Source organism: Typopeltis vanoorti, chromosome 4 (genome assembly GCF_054136105.1).
Source record: "Typopeltis vanoorti isolate ZY-2024b chromosome 4, IOZ_Tvanoo_1.0, whole genome shotgun sequence".
Lineage (NCBI taxonomy): Eukaryota > Metazoa > Arthropoda > Arachnida > Uropygi > Thelyphonidae > Typopeltis > Typopeltis vanoorti.
This window is the reverse complement of record NC_143552.1, coordinates 59,366,489-59,387,554: the sequence shown is the minus strand read 5'-3', so window position 1 is coordinate 59,387,554 and position 21,066 is coordinate 59,366,489. Positions and strand designations below refer to the sequence as shown.

Below are 21,066 nucleotides of genomic sequence, written 5' to 3'. Positions count from 1 at the left end.
TTTTTTTTCCAATGGATCCTGTGCCAGGTATCCAGGGAATGGTCTGCCAATCCTGAGTGGCTGTAGTGGAGGAATCGGATGTAATCTTGGTGCTCTGATATACAGATGTTGGCTGTCCTACCTGTTTGTCCATAGTAAGAAAGGTGGCAGCTGCAAGCCTTGGACCTCTGTTTGTGGTGTCACAAACAATGAACTCTGAGAGGTATCTGAATATTCTGGACAACGCAATGCTTCTTACTTTGTGCAGTTTTTATGGAACTGACCCTGAAGCTGCAACCTTTCTTACTATGGACAAACAGGTAGGACAACCAACATCCATATATCAAAGATGTTGGCTTCCTAGATTACATCCAATTTGACCACTACAGCTACTCAGGATTGGCAGACCATGCCCTGGATACCCAAGCACAGGATCCATTGGAAAAAAGCATATTCGAGTTCGAGAGTCTTTTCCATGAATCAGCTGCAGCTCTCACCAACTATCCCAATCTAAACAAATATGGCCATATCAGACTCCCCCTCATATTTGCAGACAGTGAGTTCACCTCTCCAAATGATCAAGAACACCTAACTGAAGCCAATAGGTGGCATAATTGTGAGAATTTAGATTTCCTTGTGTTTCTCCATTTTTTTTTTTTTTCCATCTTTGTTACTGAAGTGTGCTGGCGTCACATGTCTAATACAAGTGTACATTGTTAATTTCCTTAAATGATATATGATGCCGGAGAATCAATGTATAAACAGTAAGAGCAAAAATTATGTTTTCCAAATAATCAATTAATGTTGTTTTAACTGTTCTTCCTTTTCTTACAATTTATTGACCTCTCCTTTTCAGAATGGTTACACAAAGAACTTTATGGAACTGTTATTGGGACATATAATTAAAAAATTGGGGGCAGGGTCTTGGGTGAGTACGTTTTTCATAATTCATCGAGCCCTGCTGACTGCACTTGCTCACATGAAATGAGTTTCAAATGCTATTGTCTGCTGCAAAACATGACAGTACACACTGTTCAATTCATTAACACAACTGAGGATAGGTGGGTGTGTGTTGATTGCTGTTTGGGTCTTCCTATCCCATTTTCACCACTATAATTCAGATCTCTAATAGTAGAACTAAATCTCATTTTGTAACAATTATCATAGGTTATAAATAGCACGGCTGTAAATGACTGCACATTAATGTCCATAGTAATCATCATGTATTATTCTGTATGCTTACAATTCAGCCATGTCATGGCTAAGGCTTCACCTTTAGAATTTGCCAAGGTCATGAAGATGACAACCAGGAAAAGGATTAGAGTTAGAAAAGAAAGCAGTTTCTTTTTTCTCTATTTATATATATATTTTTATGATCCTATTAAATCATTTCTGCATGTTTCATTCTAATAGGTACCATACTGTACATCAACTGATATGTAATGAGAGAGAGAGAGAGAGAAGAAAAATATTTTTTAAAAAAATGATGATTGTATTGTATGCTGAAAACTAATAATAACTAAACTATAGTAACTAGAGATAATAAATCAAATGCAGAAAACTGCTATGTTTATACCAGAAGTATTATAAATTATAATATTCTTTATGCTGTTCTCCATGGTCCAGTAATGGCAAATATTCATTTCTAGAAAACCTTGGCTGCACCTGGTTCCATGTATTCCTAAAAAATAAAAATAACTATTTAAAGATTATACAATTTTTAACGACAAACTTTTAATATTATTCTTGATTTTACAACTTTAATTTTACTAACATTAGTTGAGTCACTGAAATAACTTAAATTTGTAAAATAATTAAGGTGAATATTTGATATTCATCACCCTGCTCCATTCCATCAGCCGAAGGATTGAATGAAAGATGCATCTGAGACACTAAAAAGATAACAGTGATTCTGTTTAAGTAGCATGATTGTATATATTTATGTTAAATTTCATTTTAAGATAACTGTGATGGAGTGTGCTGCATTAGAGTTGTGTAGTTGCTAAGCAAATTTTTATTTGTATGTTGTTTATCAAATCTTGTTATCATGGAGGACACTATATCATGTCTATTATCACTGGGTCTGCTGTGTCTTTAGGATTATCAAGAATTACAACTTGGAAAACATAACAGAGAATTTCATCTATTAAAAATGTAGCATGTGATAGTCAGGAATGTATGGCAGGTGAGTAACAGGAGTGAAACTTTTAGGCAATAGGGAACACTAGGAGATATAAATGTTAATTTTTGTGGTTGTAGTAAAGGTGGGAACAGATCCTCATGGGCTCACTTTAGTAAGTACGGGCATGGCAAATCTGAGGAACCTGATGCTGGACCATGCCTTACCTTACTTCATGTGATATACATCAGTTACATTATCTATAGACTGGTCCCTCCCCTTCTTTCTTCTCTTCTTGTCCTTACCCCAATGCTATTAGAGTATTCGAGGGTTAGGGGTGAATCTTTCCTATCTTGCTATGTCATTTCACCTATTGCAGCCACTGAAGGGGGCAAGCTAGTCCCAATAGGTGCCAGTCCCAAGCCCGGATAAGGGTTGTCGGGGTTGACGTCAGGAAGGGCATCCAGTCGTAAAACTTCACTGCCAGCTCTAGCTATGATTAAATGAGTCAAAAAGAAAGCGATACAAGGGCTAGGGCATATCCCTTAAGTGACGCGCAGCCACATCACCCTACAGCATCAAGGGCAGGTGCAGTTAAAGAAGCGAGCCCAGCAAGTGGAGAGAAGGTTGCGAGAGGGAAAGTTGAATGGGGAAGAGAGGTGGCAGACATGATGAGGAAGGGAAAGTTGGACATTTTATGCATGCAGGAGATAAGCTGGAAGGGGGAAAAGGTGAAGGAACTAGGAGATGGGTATAAATTGTTCTACTATGGAGCAAATAAAGGGGGAAGAAATGGTATCAGAATTGTGGCGTGCGGCAGAATGAAGGGTGAAGTACTGGAAGTGGGTAGGTGGAACGACAGGATCATGTGAATAAAACTGGATCTCGGAGAAGAGCAACTGGCTGTTTTATGGGTCTACGCCCCCACAAGTTGGCTATATAGCAGAAGAGAAAGATGAATTCTAGAACGTGCTAGATGAAAAGATGAGGGAACTGGAAGAAAATGAGATGGTGATTGTCGGAGGAGACTTGAATGGACACATAGAGAGACAGAATAGGGACTGTGAAAGGGTGCATAGTGGCCATGGAGTGGGAATGATGAACCAGGAAGAAGAGAGGATTTTGGACTTTGCAGTAGCATTTGATCCGGCAATTGTGAACTCCCTTTTTCTGTAAGAGGGAAGAGCATTTGATAACATTTAGAAGTGACAACAACAGTTCACAGATTGACTACATTTTGATTAGAAGAAAACATCTTAAGGCAGTAATAAATTGTAAAGTAATCCCAACAGATCAAGTGGCGCAGCAACACCAGCTGCTGTGCGCAGACTTTAAAAAATAAAGTCGAAGATAATAACCTTTGGAAGCCATGGGAGGAAGACAATTAAGTGTTTTCGCTTAAAAGAAGAGAGCGTGAGGAACCGTTTTAGGGAGAAGGTGTTAGAGAGGATTTCGGATGGACTAGAAAGTGTACAAGATTGGTGGAGACATAATTCAAAAGCAATTCTAAGCTGGGCAACTGAGGTGCTTGGTGAAATATCCAGAAAGATTAGAGAGCAGAAGGAGGGTTGGTGGTGGAATAATAATGTACAAGAAACAGTGACAGCTAAGAGGAAGGCAAAGCAGAAGTGGGACGAGTCAAGGGTGGAAAAGGACAGAGAGGAATACAGAGAGAAAAAGCGAGAAGCCAAGAGAGTTGTTGCACAGGCAAAGGCCATGGCATATCAAGACCTTTATGATCAATTAGAAACAAAGGAAGGACGGAGAAAAATTTACCAACTAGCGAAATGTAGAAATAAAGCAGCAAAGGACATCTTACATGTGAGGCAGATCAAAGACACTGAAGGAAGAGTATTAAGGAGGGGATGTGGATATAAGAAACAGATGGAAAGTTTACTTTGAAGGGCTTTTGAATGAAGAAAATGCAAGAACTCACAGAGAAGATGGGGAGCCTTATGAGGGGATGGTGCAGAACATTAATAGAGTGGAAGTGAAGGAGGCCATAAAGAGGATGAAGAATGGAAAATCGGTGGGCCTTGACAAGATCCCAGTGGAGGCATGGAAGGCACTGGGGGAAGAGGGAATTGACCTGCTGTGGGACCTGTTAATAAAAGTTTGTCAACAGGAAAATATACCCAAGGAATGGAAGGAAAGTACTGTTGTCCCCATCTACAAGAGTAAAGGGGATGCACAAGACTGTAAGAATTACAGAAGAATAAAGTTGATGTCTCACACAATGAAAATCTTAGAGAGGGTTCTTGATGGAAGACCGAGGAAGGAGGTGGAGATTGCAAAGGAGCAATTTGGCTTCATGCCTGGTTGACTGACGATAGATGCTATCTTTGGGTTACGACAGATGATGGAAAAGTTTCGAAATAAGAAACGACAGCTATATTTGGTATTTATTGATCTGGAGAAAGTGTATGATAGAGTGCCAAGACAAGAAGTCTGGAGGTGTCTGAGGGAGAAGAAGGTACTGGAGAAATATGTCAGGCTGGTGTAGAAGATGTACAGAAATGTGAAGACAAGAGTTCAGACCTGCTTGGGAGAGACAAAGTTTTCCAGTGACAGTTGGCTTGCATCAAGGGTCAGCATTAAGTCCGTTCCTGTTTAATATTGTGATGGAGGTGGTGACAGAGGAGGTGAGAGAAGATGCACCTTGGACTATGTTGTAGGCAGATGACATCGTGCTGTGCGCAGAATCAAGAGAAGAAGTGGCAGCTAAACTGGAAAGTTGGAGCAAAGTACTGGAAGAGAGAGGTATGAGACTGAGCAGAAGTAAGACAGAGTATATGTGTTGCAAGCCAGGAGACAGATCTGGAGCTGGAAGGAAATGTCACGAGGAAGGTCCGTGACTTTAGATACTTAGGTTCAACAACGAAAGAGGATGGCGAGGCTGAGAAGTGGGATGCAGAATACTAACAGGATGGAGGAACTGGAGAGAGATGGCTGGAGTGCTATGTGATAAGAGGGTGCCAATCAATCTAAAAGGCAAAATCTACAAGACAGTAGTGTGATGTATGCAATGGAAACTGTGGCCCCGAGGAAAAATAACATCAACAGGATGGAGGTAGCAGAGATGAGAATGATGGATGTGCGGTGTGACCAGAAAGGATCATTTGAGAAATGACTATGTAAGGGGAACGGGTGAAAGTTACGAACTTAGGAGCAAAGATACAGGAGGCAAGGTTGATATGGTTTGGTCATGTGATGAGGAGGGAGGAAGAGTATGTGGGAAGAAAGGTCATGCAGATGGATGTGCAGGGGAGGAGGAAGCATGGGCGGCCAAAGAAGAGATGGTGGAGGAGGACTTGAGGATGAATAACTTGGATGTGGCTACAGCCCAAGACAGGAGGTTGTGGAGGAGACTCACTACTAACAGCAACCTTACTTAAGTGGACAAAGCTGAAGTAAAAGTGGGAACAGATGTGATGAGGAGGGAGGAAGAGTATGTGGGAAGCTCATATTTTCAATAAAAGCGTAAATAATGAATATCAGCCAAGGGTGACTGAGGGTTAGAAACATGGTAGATGCCATGGATGCTGTTGAGAGTGCGGCTGAATGGCAAGCGAGTAGGCTTGTAATAGAGAGAAACAAAGGTGTCAGGGACATGAGAAATCAATTGGTGACTGGGAAGATTAGGAGACTTAAGAGGGAATTAACTGATGTAAGAAGCACAAGAGTAGCAGAAGTGAGAGGATGAGAGAGAGAGAAGAGCAAGATGACAGAAAAGATATATAAAGGAAAGAGAAGAGTGGAGAGAAAGAGGCAAAGGTATTCAGAGATGCTAATGTAAGAGGAATGAGCAAGATGTGAGGAATATCACAAATAGAGGTACAATGATTTGAGATGTGAAGAACGAAAAGTTTGAGGATTGGCTATTGGGGGGGGGGGAACTAATAGCAATGATATGAGATGAAATTATAGTGACAGCTGACACAAATGGTCTCATTTGTGAATCAATAAAGCAAAAGATCAGAGCAAAGAAGAAGGAGAAAGAAGTGTGCAATTGTTATGTTCACTCTGACTTCAAATGCATCATTTGTCTGGATTCTTAAAAATTACACTGGTGCTTTTTACAAATCTCTCAATCAGTGAAGTGATAACCAATTAAATAAACAACATACAAAAGAACTGTGTTAATGTAAGCAGTTCTAGTAAAATGTAATGTGTTGGTACAGAGAAGCAAGAAGTTTTATAATACATTTTTTTCTTGATTACAATTTTTTAAACTTAGTTTATATTTCTTTACTCTCAATTTTTATTACTACTCCATGAATGTGATATATTATATATTGCAACAATCACTGCTTAGTGGTTAAAAAACAATCAGTAAACCATTTTCAAGTATGATCGTTTCTGAAGAATTAATTATTTTTTATCATGATTTACACTTAAATTTTGGTCTAATTTTCACTTTTAAAATTCTGAAACAGAAGTACAGAAATTCAACATACTTTTTCTCTCTTTTAGAAAAAGTACTTTTCTGTTTTTTATTTTACAGAAAAAACAAAACAAACTTACTCTTGTTGCTTGCTCCTTGTTCTTATTTGCTGATGAAAGAATTCTAATGATGCTTATTTCAAGGAAACAGTAAATGAAAAATACCAATATGTCCTTATAATGACGAAACATACCATACACATAGAAACTCAGGCTTTTATATAACAGAAACATTTTATTTATTACAATGATCATAATAATCACATCCATATTACAAAATAGTTTTCTTTTTTCTTGCAGCTGTAGGTATAAATTCCCTACTACTTTAAAGTTTGATGTAGCCACATACAACTGACCATAATTGAAGTGATGAAATTTCAATTTCCCACTAATAACTATGAATATGCTTTATTAATTGACATAGCAAATGCTGAGCAGACAGCAAACTACTCTAAGCTATTGATATGGAATGGCATATAAGTTGGCATTAAAGGAATTCTTAGTATCACTACATCTGCACCTTTTATATCACTTTGTCAAAATAGTAGCCTAGATTATATTTTACATTAGTTGATAAATATATAGTTTTGTTCCACTGCAACATCTTGGTGCATCTAGAATTCTTAGCAATATGAATGAAAATCTGGCTTTGAAAATCAAACAGTGAGCAGGTGTTCCATTAGGAATGAGATGATTTAAAAATTCAGTTAAATAGTTCCGAATAACATGAACATCAGTTAAATTTATAATTTACTGGTTGTTCTGCCAAGTCATGCTTTACAATTTATTTTGTTGACATATAATTTTTGGCTATGTCATACTCACATAGAAATCTGTGATCTTTGCAGTGTGTTGAAATATGTTTGAGAACAAATCAGTTGTCCATTCTTGTATTACTGATAGTACCATAAAAATGAACTGGAAGAGTAACAAATAACGCTTGGCAAGATATTACTTATCCAATATCAAGAATATGGATTGCAAAGAAATCAGCATCAATATAATATTGATAATCAACTCTCATAACAGTTGTGAGATTGAGACATTGAATATTTTCACTTTTGCTTCAGACTGTTAATTTCAAAATATATTATCAGAAGTTGTTATAGATCTGAGGATGAAGAGAAGATAGAAATATGAAATATCGTATGCCCATACTTCATAGAACCAAGCTTGGCAATGTGCCAAGAATAGTCAATTCATGCTGAAGGGGAGAAAGAAATAAAAGATGTACAAATTGGTCACCAATACTCTAAATCACATGCTTTATAAACATTATTTTCCAATTGTTGTACAAGCAAAATAGTTACCTCTTTAAGAACTAGAATTTTCATAAAAGAAAAGCTAATTCTCTGACGTATAATAATAACCACTCATCCCATGAAATGCATTGATTACCCTAATACAGGAATGGATTCTCCTTCTTTTGACATGCACAGAAGTGTTGAAGGGTCTCACATCTATGGATGTACAGTATGTAGGCAAATTAATTCCATTAATTTGCAAAAGCAAGAAATAATGAGAAATTATGGGAAAAATTAGCAATGTAAACATGCTGACAGGAGGAAAGGAAAGATGGAGAAAAAAAGAAATGAAATTCATAGCCTTAATAACACGCATGTGTGTGTGAGAGAGAGAGAGAGCTGAAGCCCACTTATGTTATTCAAGTTCTGCAGCTTTGGGAAAATTTTGCTCTAGAGACAAAACATGGGACTGTGATCGTAATCTCATGCTTGACAAATTCATCTAAATTGTAAAGACAAACATCCATTCCCAAAGTGGAAGTTTGAGTTGACTGGGGAGGGATAAGCTGTCAACTTGGCCAGTCAGGCTGAGAACAGAATATATGAATAAAAGAGGTTTACATACACTGCTTGAAAAGAGATCAACAGGCACCCTCTTGGGCAAGGTACATTGTGCCATGTAATGTCACGTATTTGTAGCCAGCGTAACTTGGAGGAATATGATGCTCCCAAGTCAGTGCAACTGTGTCCAGGTGAAATTGCTGTGAGAAGGGAACTAACTAAGTATGAGAGGATGCCATGTTGCAGGCCTATCAGTTCAGTGAAATGTTGACAAATTGCTCCATATCAGGTCAACAATCAGTGATACCATACTGAGATGCAAGCATAGGGAGTCACAACTGCAAGTGCTACCTACAGTGGATGACCCACTCTGCCTACTGGATCTGCTGCCTCTGGATACCTCGATATAAAGCACCCTGGATCTTTTCTTAATCCTTTCTTATACTTTCCTCTTGTGGTCCCTGGATTAAGGTTTGAGAACCCTAACATTCCCACACAAAATGGGATGTGACCTTCAGAGTTGTTGATTACTTCTGTTTCCTCCCTGGGAATACACAAAAACAATCTTATTCACTACACTCGGGAGATCCTTAGTTGTTTGCCACCTGTTGTTGCACTGTCCTTAACACATGCATTAGGTTAAGCTTCGAACAATTGAAGGCACTTTACATTTTATAAACAAAGCTTCCAAGCTCTTTCTTTGAAATTGGAACCACTTAAAAACGACAGGCCGCTGTCTAAGGCATTGCCCTTAAAATACACAGTTTAACATTCCTACCTTTTCGATACATATTTGCATCGTTACAGTTAATATAAATCTTATATAAAAAATTCCACAATCAGCATTAAATTACAGTATCCTTCTATGTACACTATTTGTGACCTCTGTAAAAGTCGATGCAAAGTTAAGAAAAAAATTCCTACTGCATCGAATTTTACAGAGGCAAGGGATCTTGAGGTAATGATCAACAGAAATTCGAAGTTAGTGCACCCAGAGGACTGCTGCAATATAAAGTAGGATTTTGACCAGTAGAGATAAGAGTGGTGATTCCACTGCATAAAGTCCTAATCAGACACATCTAGATTAATGTGCTCAGATCTGGTCATTTGAAGAGGATGAATTAACTCTGGAGAGGATTATACAAATGATATAATAACTAACATTGTACAGTCCTGATATAATTTTTGTAAAATGCCTCTGCCTTTCCATGGTTAATTTCTCCTCTATTTTTAGGCATGCAAACCGCAGAGTTTAGTGGATAGAAAATGAAGAGGTGATATGATTGAGACATCTAAAACTGTTTAGAAGTAGTTAAAGGATTGACAATGGCGAAATCATTCACATGACAGAACAAGGAGAAGGAGCTATCAACAGAAGTCACAAATGGAAGTGTGAGTAACAAGGTAACATGATTAAAAGTGGCCGTTGGATCATGGAATACCGATAAGGTGGTGAGAGGGCAGAGCTGATTGATACTAAATTTGACCACAGGTGATGAATAGAGGGATGGCCTTCTAATCAAAAGGATAGCTGCAAAATAAGCTGGACAACCAGACAAATAAGCAGTCACCAACAGCAGTATTGCTACCAAGGGTGGTGGAATAATTCTTGGCAAGATTATCTGACTTAAAATACCACACAATCATATGATGGCAATATGACATGGCAAGCCAAACCACTATTAAATAAGTGCACCTCTGGGGAGCTACCCAAAGCAACGTCTGTTCATCATGCAGCTACAGTTGTGAAATGACTGTACTCCATGTTATGAGCAGCCTAGATAGAATAATGTGGAAGAGATAGGGTCATCACCACATTCTCCTTATACTCAGTCAACCATGAATCACACTAGGAACTTGAAAAGCAATGGAGTAGTGATTGGGACCCCTGCAACCAAGATAAAAACAGGGAAGAAGAATTTAAAAATGAGTCAAAGCAAACTGCAAGTGCAATAAATGATGTTGCTATCCCAAACCCAAATGGGAGGATAACAGATGAGGCCTTTCTAAGATGTAGAAGTAAAACCTTAAGAATAGCAACATGGAATGTCAGAACATTGTACCAATCTGGAAAATATGACAACCTTCTCCAAGTAATGGAAAATATGAGATTAGACATTATGGGACTTAGTGAAGTAAGATGGAAAGAAGTTGGAAAAATTCAAAGAAAAAACCATACATTTGTGTACTCAGGTGGACAATCACATACAAATGGAGTAGCAATAGTGATGAAGAACAACACTACCAACTGCATGCTGGGCTACTAGCTCATTAATGGTAGAATAATAATGGTGAAAGTTGCAGCCAAACCTTTTAAGCTAGTTATAATTCAAGTATATGTCCCTATTACAGAACACCAAGAGAATGAAATTAATGAATTTTATGAGCAAGTTCAAGAGGCAATTTTCACAACAAAATCAGATGATGTATTGCTAATAATTGGAGATATAAATGCCTAAGCTGGATGAGAAAAAAACTGGGCACAAAAATGACAGAGGAGACAAACAAACATTGTATTAGTTATCACAAACATTCGTTTGTGATAACTAATACAATGTTTAAACACCATCCAAGTAAACACCTTGAAGAATCCAGGAGACCCAATAAAAAACCAAATCGACTGCATCATGAATAAAAGACAAATTTAAAAATTGCATTAAACAAGCAAAGACATATCAGGGAGCAGACATCAACTTGGATCATAATCCAGTAGTGGTAACAGCAAGATTAAAATTAAAAAAACATAAAAAGGAGCAAGACAAGTCCAAAATATGACACTAGTATTCTTAAAGAAATCAGTATGAAAGATAAATTTGCATCTGAATTCAATAAAAACGTGAATAACATACTCAGTAACATAACTGTAAACACCTCAACAGAACTGGGATGCATTCATAACAAACATCCAAGAATCAAAAAAGATATTACTTAAGATAAACAGAACTGAAAGGAAACCATGGATGAGTAAGGAAATACTCAATATTATGGAAGAAAGGAGAACACTGAAGAACAAACCAGATTATAAGAGCGTGAACAAACTCATAAAATAAGAATGAGGGAAAGTGAAGGAAGCTTGGTATACAGATAAATGCAGAAAAATAGAAGAACTGGCTAATGCACACAAAGAAAGACACTTATACAACAAGATAAATGAACTAACATATAAGAAAAGGAAAATCATGGGGAGCAACAACTTAAAATCACCAGATGATAAACCTATCATTAATAACATATTTTCCAATCAACAAAATTTCTCACTTTTTGCCATCTACAAAAGACAAACTGGCACTTCTATCATTGGCTGGTGTTTACCAGATACCATGCGAATGTAACTTATCATACTTTAGACAAACAGGCTGTTCTGTGGAAAAAAGAATGAAGGAACATCAGTATTATATTGAATACATGAAACCTCATAATTCTGGTCTAGCACAACATAGCATTGACACTAATCATAATATCCATTATGATTAGTGTCAGTGGGATAAAGCTTGTCTGCTCCACAGATGCAGGTTTAAATATGAATGCCTTTTTAAAGAAAGTTGCAAAGCCCTTTTGCATTGACCTAATTTGAATCAAAATAACTCTCTCGCTCTCCCCCCCCCCTAAAATTTGGGAGATTCTTATCTTATGCAACCATCAATGAAATAATTATATTTAAAAAAATATTTAATATTATTAGTTTAATTAATCTTCTGGCATGCAGCAACAATTTAATTGGTGATCCACTGACTGTTCTGTACTTTGTATTCCATTCCTTTAACTGTTTGTTCTTTAACTGATGATGTACTGTTACTTTCAGTACAAAATATTTGTACTTTTAATTCATTAAAGTTATTACTGTGTGTTATACGTGTTAAGTGATTAATTATTATGCCAAAAGGTACCTCTAAAGATTTTACTATTATTAATAAGGAGGAAATATCGGGAATGTGGCAAGAATATACACAGAGCAACTGTACTATGCATACAGAGAAGAAAAACCTTACACAAACAACCTAGATGGTCCTGATATTCTTGCTAATGAAGTATATAATGCAATAAAGGGATTAAACGATAAGAAAACAGCAAGAAGTGATGAAATCACAACAGAAATGTTAAAAGCACTTAATGATATAGGCATAAATGCTTTGACAATGGTATGCAACCAAATTTACAACACAGGATATCGCTCAAAAGACCTGAGACACTATTTTTTATACTCCCATTCCAAAATAGCACAATACTACAGAATGCTCCGAATAAAGAACAATTAGCATCATAAGTCTTGTTGCTAACATACTCATAAATACTAACATACTGATAAAAATTATTCTGCAAAGAAACAAAAGAAAATTCAACTGGGAAATAGGTGAAAATCAATTTGGATTCAAAGAAAAAATGGAACAAGAGATAGTATTTTCACTCTAAAAACAATAATCAAGATATCTAGAAAAAATAGACATTTATACATGCTATACCAAACTTTTGATTCAATCAACAGTATGAAACTGATCAGGTGCCTCAATAAAATCAGAATGGAAGGAAAAGATATAAGACCATTAACAAATCTATACTGGGAACAAACAGCAGCAATAAATGTTGAGCAATAAGGGATGTCTAAAGAATTTACAATCCAAAGAGGTGTATGACAAGGTACTATACCCAATACTCTTTAATTTATATATTGAAGAAATATACAAGGAAGTTGAAAACATAAAAGGAGTATCAATAGGAGGAAGGAACATAAACAATAAGATATGCTGACAATACAGTTCTGTTGGCAGAAAATGAAAAAGATCTAGAAAATCTAATCAACAATGTAAGAGTTAAGAGTGAGGAATATGGTTTGCTTTTTAATCCTAAGAAAACCAAGACAATGTCAATAGCCAGGAAAAAAAGACAACACCTAAAATTGATATCAAAATAGATGACATACCTATTCAGCAAGTAGACAAATTTACATATCTTACCACTTTAATAACAGAAGATGGAAGAAGCACAAGACAATTAAAAAGAAGAATTGAAATAGCTAGAGAGAAATTCAATGCAGTGAAAAATATCCTAACATCTGGAGATCTGAGCATAAAAATGAGGATAAGGTTGACAAAATACTATATATGGTCAATACTACTGTATGGGGACTGAAACATTCACAATGTTAAAGAAAGCAGAAGATAAAATTAAAGCTTTTGAGATGTAGGATAAGGTTGACAAAATGCTATATATTGTCAATACTACTGTATGGGGCTGAGACATTTACAATGTTAAAGGTTGCAGAAGATAAAATTAAAGCTTTTGAGATGTGAATTTTAAGAAGAAGTATGAAGGTATCATGGACTCAGAAGAAAATTAATGCAGAAGTTCTACAAATGATAGGAGAAAAAGAGGTCTTCCTAAAGCTATCAAAAGAAGAAAGGCCAACTATTTCAGACATCTGCTAAGACATGACAGCTTACAAAAAGTGGTCCTGGAAGGAATGGTAGAGGGAATCAAGGATGCAAAGAATTACTTGGAGCAGCAATCTTAAGAATTGGACATATCTAACATATGAGGAATGTACAAGGGAGGCACAGGAACAAAGTTGGTGGAGAGACATGGTAGTCAACCTCCTGGATAGAGATGACACATGACGATGATGGTGAGAGTGTGAACTGTGAATGAGTATAAGGAAAGGTATATGAGAAACTTAGTGTTGTCTAAGACGAGCCTCATATAATGAGTCTTGGGACTCCATAGATGTCCTGAATAATAATAATAATAATATCCCATCTAATTCATTGGCTGTGTTTGCTAATATTAAACTTCTGCAATATCCTATGTACCTCTAATTAATCTACCTGTATCTGACGTCAGTTAATTTTGCCTCTATATTAGTTAATTAGACTTAACTAATTTTCCCTCATCTTATGAGGGAAAACTAGTTAAGTAGACTTAACTAGTTTTCCCTCATAAGATGTTTTTGCCTTCCTTACCATAAAAAGGTAGTCATCATGAGTTTGATGGTATATAGAGGTGACCATCAAACTCATGATGACTACAACCTTTTCTGCAACTCCTACTAAAATTATGCTAATCAGCATCTATCTCCTACCTAGATGATCCTCCTGACTGCCCATACAGTCTGATAATGCTTTCTTCAAACATCTCTTGACTATCTCCCATGCACTGTTTCAATAATACGTTTTTTAATTCCATATATACCCTTTCTTAACCTGAAAATTCCATATGCTTGACAACTCCCAAGTGAAGACAGCATGATCACGCTTTCTCTCTTTCCATTTGGAGATGATTTTGCTTTCAACTTGAATGAAAAAGAGAGTGATCATGTAGTTATTGTCAAGTTCCTTGATGTCATCACGATCCAACACTTTTAAGAGAATGCAGAATCCTCTCCATAACATGCTGTTTCAGGTAATTATCTCTTAGCAGCTGTATAAAGTTAAATTCCTTTTATAATCCCCATGACCATTCCTTCTTCCGATTTGCATCACTGCATTTGAACTCCCCCATAATAACTACTTGTCATTATTGCTAATTTATATCATCTACATTCTGCCTTGCATCCAACAGCTCATAACAGCTATCAGCTATACATTTCCTTCTGTGTTACCTCTATCTCAAATCCACTGTCATCTGTTCCCCCATCTTCTTGTTGAAACTCCTCTCTTTTTGGCTTCAATTCTTTTGCTATCATTAGCACTCCCTAATCCTGTTCCCTCTGTCTTCTCTGAAAATACTATACCCATTGCATTCCATCACTATGATGATATCATTCCTCATCAATCAATTCTCACTAATTGCTATGATTTCCAGACAGCATGAACTAACCAATGGATGATTACTGTGTCTGGAATCAGCCCATGTTTTAGAAGAAACTACAATAAAAATGGCTATGCAAATAAGGAGGCTGTTTAAGTATCAGTGCTGGCAGAGCACGAAAGGAATAGAGAGAGAGAGAGCAAGACAGTCCTATTACATGAAGGAGACCAATTTGTATCTAAGGCACTGGAAAAGTTGGTTGAGGGAAGAATTTAGGATTATGGTACTCTATGGAAACACTATGGCTTTGTGAAAAGGAGGTCTTGGTAATTTACTCATTTTTAATACTGAAATGACAGATGAATTGGATAAGAGAAATGGCTACACTTTACTACTGCTGGCCTTTGCAAAGGCATTGATAAGATCTCACATAGAATCTAATTACTTCAGTTGGAGTAAATGGGCATGAAGCCGCTGACATGAATAAACATCAGTGATTATTACGTGGTGAAGATGAATCAAAGAGATTCTCAGGTGCTCGGTGATGTCCTACAACGATCTGTATGAAGGCTACTGTCAATTTGTACAAAATGATACGGAGAATAGTTTGAGGGGAAATATGCAGATACAGATGTTTGTTCTTGATACTAGTGTGGTTAGTAAGGGTGTAAAGAGCAAGATTTTTTGCTTGGAGAGTGGTAAATGAGTGAAGAGGTGGTTGTGAGTGCGTTGTCAACGAACAAGAAGAGATATGATAGGCACTGTATCAAAAATGGTTAGTGTGAGCTACCCATGAGTCTTCAGACTCCATGGAGCTGCTCATATAATAATAAATAAAAGTGTTGTTATATGAGACAGGCTAATTTATTTGAAAAAATTTGTTGTGATGCAAGTTCCTTATATCAAACAATTTGAAACTAGGTATTTTCCAACTAAAAAAGTTCATGTTACATTATCCTTCTGACTGCACCAGCGACGTACTTTATCACTACATTATAAATGTTACAAGTTAGTCTTTGCAAACTGTGTCTTAAAAGGGATATGTCAGTAAAGATAATACAAAATATCTTATATAAAATGATCACTGAATCCAAAATTGTAATTAAAATGATTAATAATTTTATATTGATGGAACATTCTCACAGATTTCTGCAAATGTTTTCTTGATTTAATTTGTAGTAGATTTATTATTATTATTTGGTAACCTCCATGGAGTCAACAGACTCATTGTGGAAGGCCCACTCAACCAGCTTTGAAGTTATTTACACTACTGCACTCACAACACACTGATTTGACAAATGTTTTCTTGATTTAATTTGTAATAGATTTATTATTATTAAGTAACCTCCATGGAGTCAACAGACTCATTGTGAAAGGCCCACTCAGCCAACTTTGAAATTATTTACACTACTGCACTCACAACACACTGAGGCAATTCATTCCACTCAATAACAAACTCTCCACATAAAAACTCTACTCCTCACACCCTTCTTCACCACATCATTATACAACTTCCAGTTCTTCCCATCTTAACATTCATTCTTTCTATAATTTCTTCTGTATTATTCTGATAGAATCCCTTAACTAACTTGAAGGTCTCTATTTCGTCTTTTCCTCCTATCCAATCTCTCTAATCCACATTCTCTCAAATGCTATTCATAACCATTACTCTAGAGTCCTCATATCACTTTGGTTATTCGTCTTTGCACCTAGTCTATAGTGTTTCCACATCACAATGAAAACTAGGTGACCAAATCTGAGCACAATAGGCCATATGTATGCGGTCTGACCAATGCCTTCTATAGAGGCACAACCACCTCCTTATTCCTATATGTAAATGTACTTTTTATCATAGCAACAATATGATGTGCAGTCTTTCCAACACGTGCAATGTGCTCCCAGAACTTCAGTCCACTACCATCACTCCAAGATCTCAAATCTCATCCACTTCCTGAAGTATAGCTCCACCAATACAGTATGTAGCTTATATCTCTGTATCAAAAAAAAAAAAAAAAAGTAACACCCTGCATTTATTAATATTAAAACTGCGACCCCATTCATTTGTCCAAGCTAAACATCTATTCAAATCTTCCTGTAGAGAATTAACATCAGCACTACTCCTGATAATTCTACCTAACTTTGCATCATCAGCAAACATTTGAAGATTCCCAGTCAATCCACATGAAATTAATCTTGAGAGAGGGTTTGAAATATGTGGAGTGTTTGTATTCTCTGTAATGAGACTGTGCTAATTTGTTTAGAGAGATTGCGCTTTACATTGAAAGTAAATTTACAAGAGTTCAATCCAATTGGTGCAGTGACTTTTAACTTCATTCCTTTTAGAATCCAGGAAATGATTGACTCAAGACCAAATAAAAATATATACATATATATATATATTTTTATTTGGTCTTGAGTCAATACAAATTTAATGAAACTAAATAAAACTATATACATGGAAAATTAAATTAATAACTACAAAACTATTTGAATCCAAGGTCTTATAAATACAACTATAGAGTAATACTTCAATTAATGCTCAGAATGCGTTCCTAGAAGACAAAGTGCTAATTGAAACAGCATTAAACGTGGTCATTTTAACACATAGTAAATAGGGATAAGGGAACACGAGAACCAAGAATAAACAAGTTTTACTCTAATTTTAAGTTATTTTTATATTAACTTTCCTTTCATTGCTCTTGGTTTTATGGAATGATACACAAGCAATGGTTTTAATTTGAAATCACCATTGGAGTTACCACCCAAAAGAAGGGTTAATGGTCTTCTGCAGCTTTGAATCCAGGTGCTCACTTTTGTTTGCACGATATAAATGTGAGCTTTGGCATTCTCTTCCAGAAAAGTCCTGTTTCATCAACATTAAAAACTAGTTTGGGAGGATAATTTCCTCTTTCAATTATGGCTCTTAAAGTTGACGGAAAGGCTGAAGTAGCTTCAGTATCTGCACTCACCGCTTCTCTGGTGATTTGAATATTGTAGAGGTTGCTTCTTTCTTTAATCTATTGAACCAACCTCTGCTAGCTGAAAAGTTTTTGCTCGTCTCCTCTGTTTTTGAATATGATTAAAAATACTTCTGGCCATTTCCATGATTATTGCCTGACTTAATGGCATGTTGCATTCGGTTTCATCATCAATCCAAATGGAAAGACATTTCTCCGTTTCCTCTAAAACATTGCTTCTGAATTAGGTTACCTTTGTTGCAGAAGATGTTGAGATTGTGGTTGCTGAACACTTAATTTTGTTCTTGTTTTTTAAGATCATTCGTATAGTAGAAGTAGACAAATTTAAAGCAGCTCCAATGTCAACTTGATGTTCACCTTTTTCTAATCACCTCAGCATCTGCATTTTAATGTCGAGCGAAATGCTTTTTTGCATCAATTTTGTTTTGATTTAACTTTTCGATAAATTGAATCAGGTAAATTTAGTACTTTTTTAGCCTTCAAGTAGAACCACATTATATCAAATCATGGAATATTTAGTGCTTTTTTTAGGGCTCAGAAAAAAAAACACATTATAGTGAATCAGCATTAATCAGGGTAGCATTAAACAGGATCTTACTGTACTTTAAGATTTCTTATATCTTTAAAGAATAAAGTCAATCACTCGCTGACTCATGCTATTATTGGTATATTTCACATGTAAGTAATTTGTTTTTCACAACAATTTCCTATTGTTTGTAGGAAATTGTTGTTTTTCACAACAATTTCCTATTGTTTGTAGGAAATTGTTGTTTTTCACAACAATTTCCTACAAACAATAAATGTTCATTGAATCATTTCTTTATAAGGCCTTTTCTCAAAATATAAAACTTCTTAACTTCCATAGGACTATGCAGCGTTTCCTTATTTTGCATATATTGTTCCATTCATCCTCTCTGTTTCACTGGAATATATTCTTACCTCAGGCAATTTTATTACAAGAAGCACAAATCACAAATTCATTACCAGAGGGGGAGGGGAAAACAGTTTCTTTTAGTACTTTATAAACAGCAATGCACCAAAGTAGGGCCTTTTCATTAAAGCCACTTTACAGTTTCAGATTTCACTGATTTCTTCACTTTTTCCAAGAAAATTAATTGATATTGCTGGCATCCTTGAGACAAAAGACAATTTTCTATTTTGTGTTTCTTCAAACATCAAAATAGAATGTCAATTAATATTTTCTTTCATTTTACTATTCACTTGTTGACAGTCTCACTTTTCCAGTCTAAGGATTCATCTCACTAAGATCCCTTTTCAGAATCATCTATTAATATATTCCAACTGTCAAGTTTTCTTAAAAAACTTTCTAAAGCAAAATTCTCTGGTCTCCAATCTCTCTCTCTCTCTCTCTCTCTTCTTTCTTCTGTTACCCAGTACTGAACACCCCCTGTCAATCACCCATCAACCACTCCGGTGAGCATGCACACTTGTTCCACTAAGCAGCAAGTAAGAAGTTAATAATGGCTGACATGTTATTGTTGTTAGCAAAAAGAGAACATCTTTACAATCAACAACAGATATCATAGTATTCAATAAATGTGAATTACAATAAAGAACCATTGAAATTATTACAGCTATAAGATATCTGATAGCTGTAATAAATCTAACATAATTTAAATTTTATTTTAACATATATATCAATTTCTTCTTGGGGGGGGGGGACCTCACCTCTACCAAACGCGTCCCTCGGGTGGTGGACGAGGGAAGCCCAAGCAGGTAGCTCCGAATAACTAATAAGGAGCTGTGGACCAAAGGCACACTTCAGAATCATGGTCAGGAGAAATGCTGTAGACCACTGTAAAGATGCCAGCAAATAGAACAAAAAAAAAAAGGCTCCCAGTCCTGTGTGGCTCTTTGCAATCCCACCAAGGTGGTGGTGAGAAATCTGCAAGGGCTGGGTATGCTAAGAATCTCACTGAGGAAGGCAGACCACCATCTGGAAATCCAACCCTATTTATTGGTTCCTTCAACACTCAAACTCTGTCTTCCGACTCCCATATTGATTTCCTGCTTCAAAACTGCAAAATGTAAAGTTTGATGTCCTTGCTATTTGTGAAACCCGAAGATGCTCTGAATTAACAGCAAAATGAAACAATGGCAACCAGATTTTCCTGGGACTTCGGATAACGCTACAAGGGATGGAGGAGTTGGCTTCATCATAAATGAAAAGCTAACTAAAAATATTATTTCTTGTACAATCCATTCTGAACGACTAGGAATACTAATATTAAAAATTGGAGAATCCATAACAATAAAAATAATAGTAGCCTATGCACCCACCTCAACAGCTGAAGAAGAAACAGAAAATTTCTATGAACACCTATGAGAAACATTACAGAAAAAAACAACATACACAATAGTGTGTGGATTTCAACGCAAAGATTGGTGCAGGATTTATTGAAGAAAAATACATTGGACCATGAGGGAAAGAAATGAACGAGGTGAACTCCTGGCAGAATTTGTAGAAGTAGAAGGGCTGTACATTATGAATAGTTTATTTAAAAAGAGAACTGAAAAAAGATGGACGTGCAATCTCCAAATGGAGAGACAAGAAATGAAATTGATTTCATCCTAACAGATTGTAAAAGAATAATAAAAAATCTCAAAGTCATTGAGAAAACCTACTGCGACATTCATTCAGACCACTGTCCAATAAGAGCCACCCCTCAAATACATTTAAAAAAAAATGAAGAACGCATACGAGCACAGTCCAACCATAAAAAACACTCAAAACAGATAAACCCAGAAGAATTTAGAAAAAATGTGGAAGAAACCGACTGGAAATTAAAAAATGACATCGACAAAGATTTAACAAACTTTAACAATCAATTAATGAACTGCAAAGAAAGAACCTCATATGAACTTCCTCCTAAGACTAGGGAATGCCTATCAGCAAGAACAATAGAACTATTGAAGAAAAGAAGCATACTGAAAGATTCAGGAAAAGACCATCTAGAATATAAAATTATTTGTAAACAAC

At 36.1% G+C, this 21,066-nt stretch overlaps 1 protein-coding gene across 2 annotated transcripts in view; it reads right to left on the bottom strand.

Moving 5' to 3' along the window:
* The window catches only part of LOC150107347 (organic cation transporter protein-like), a 287,152-nt gene that overhangs the window by 16,031 nt on the left and 250,055 nt on the right, over positions 1 to 21,066 (bottom strand). For both annotated transcript variants that reach the window (XM_090391214.1, XM_090391215.1), the window contains exon 11: positions 1,556 to 1,660. In XM_090391214.1, the coding sequence (XP_090247340.1) occupies positions 1,564 to 1,660 (97 nt within the window). In that variant the 3' untranslated portion in view covers positions 1,556 to 1,563. The remainder of the gene's footprint in view (positions 1 to 1,555; positions 1,661 to 21,066) is intronic.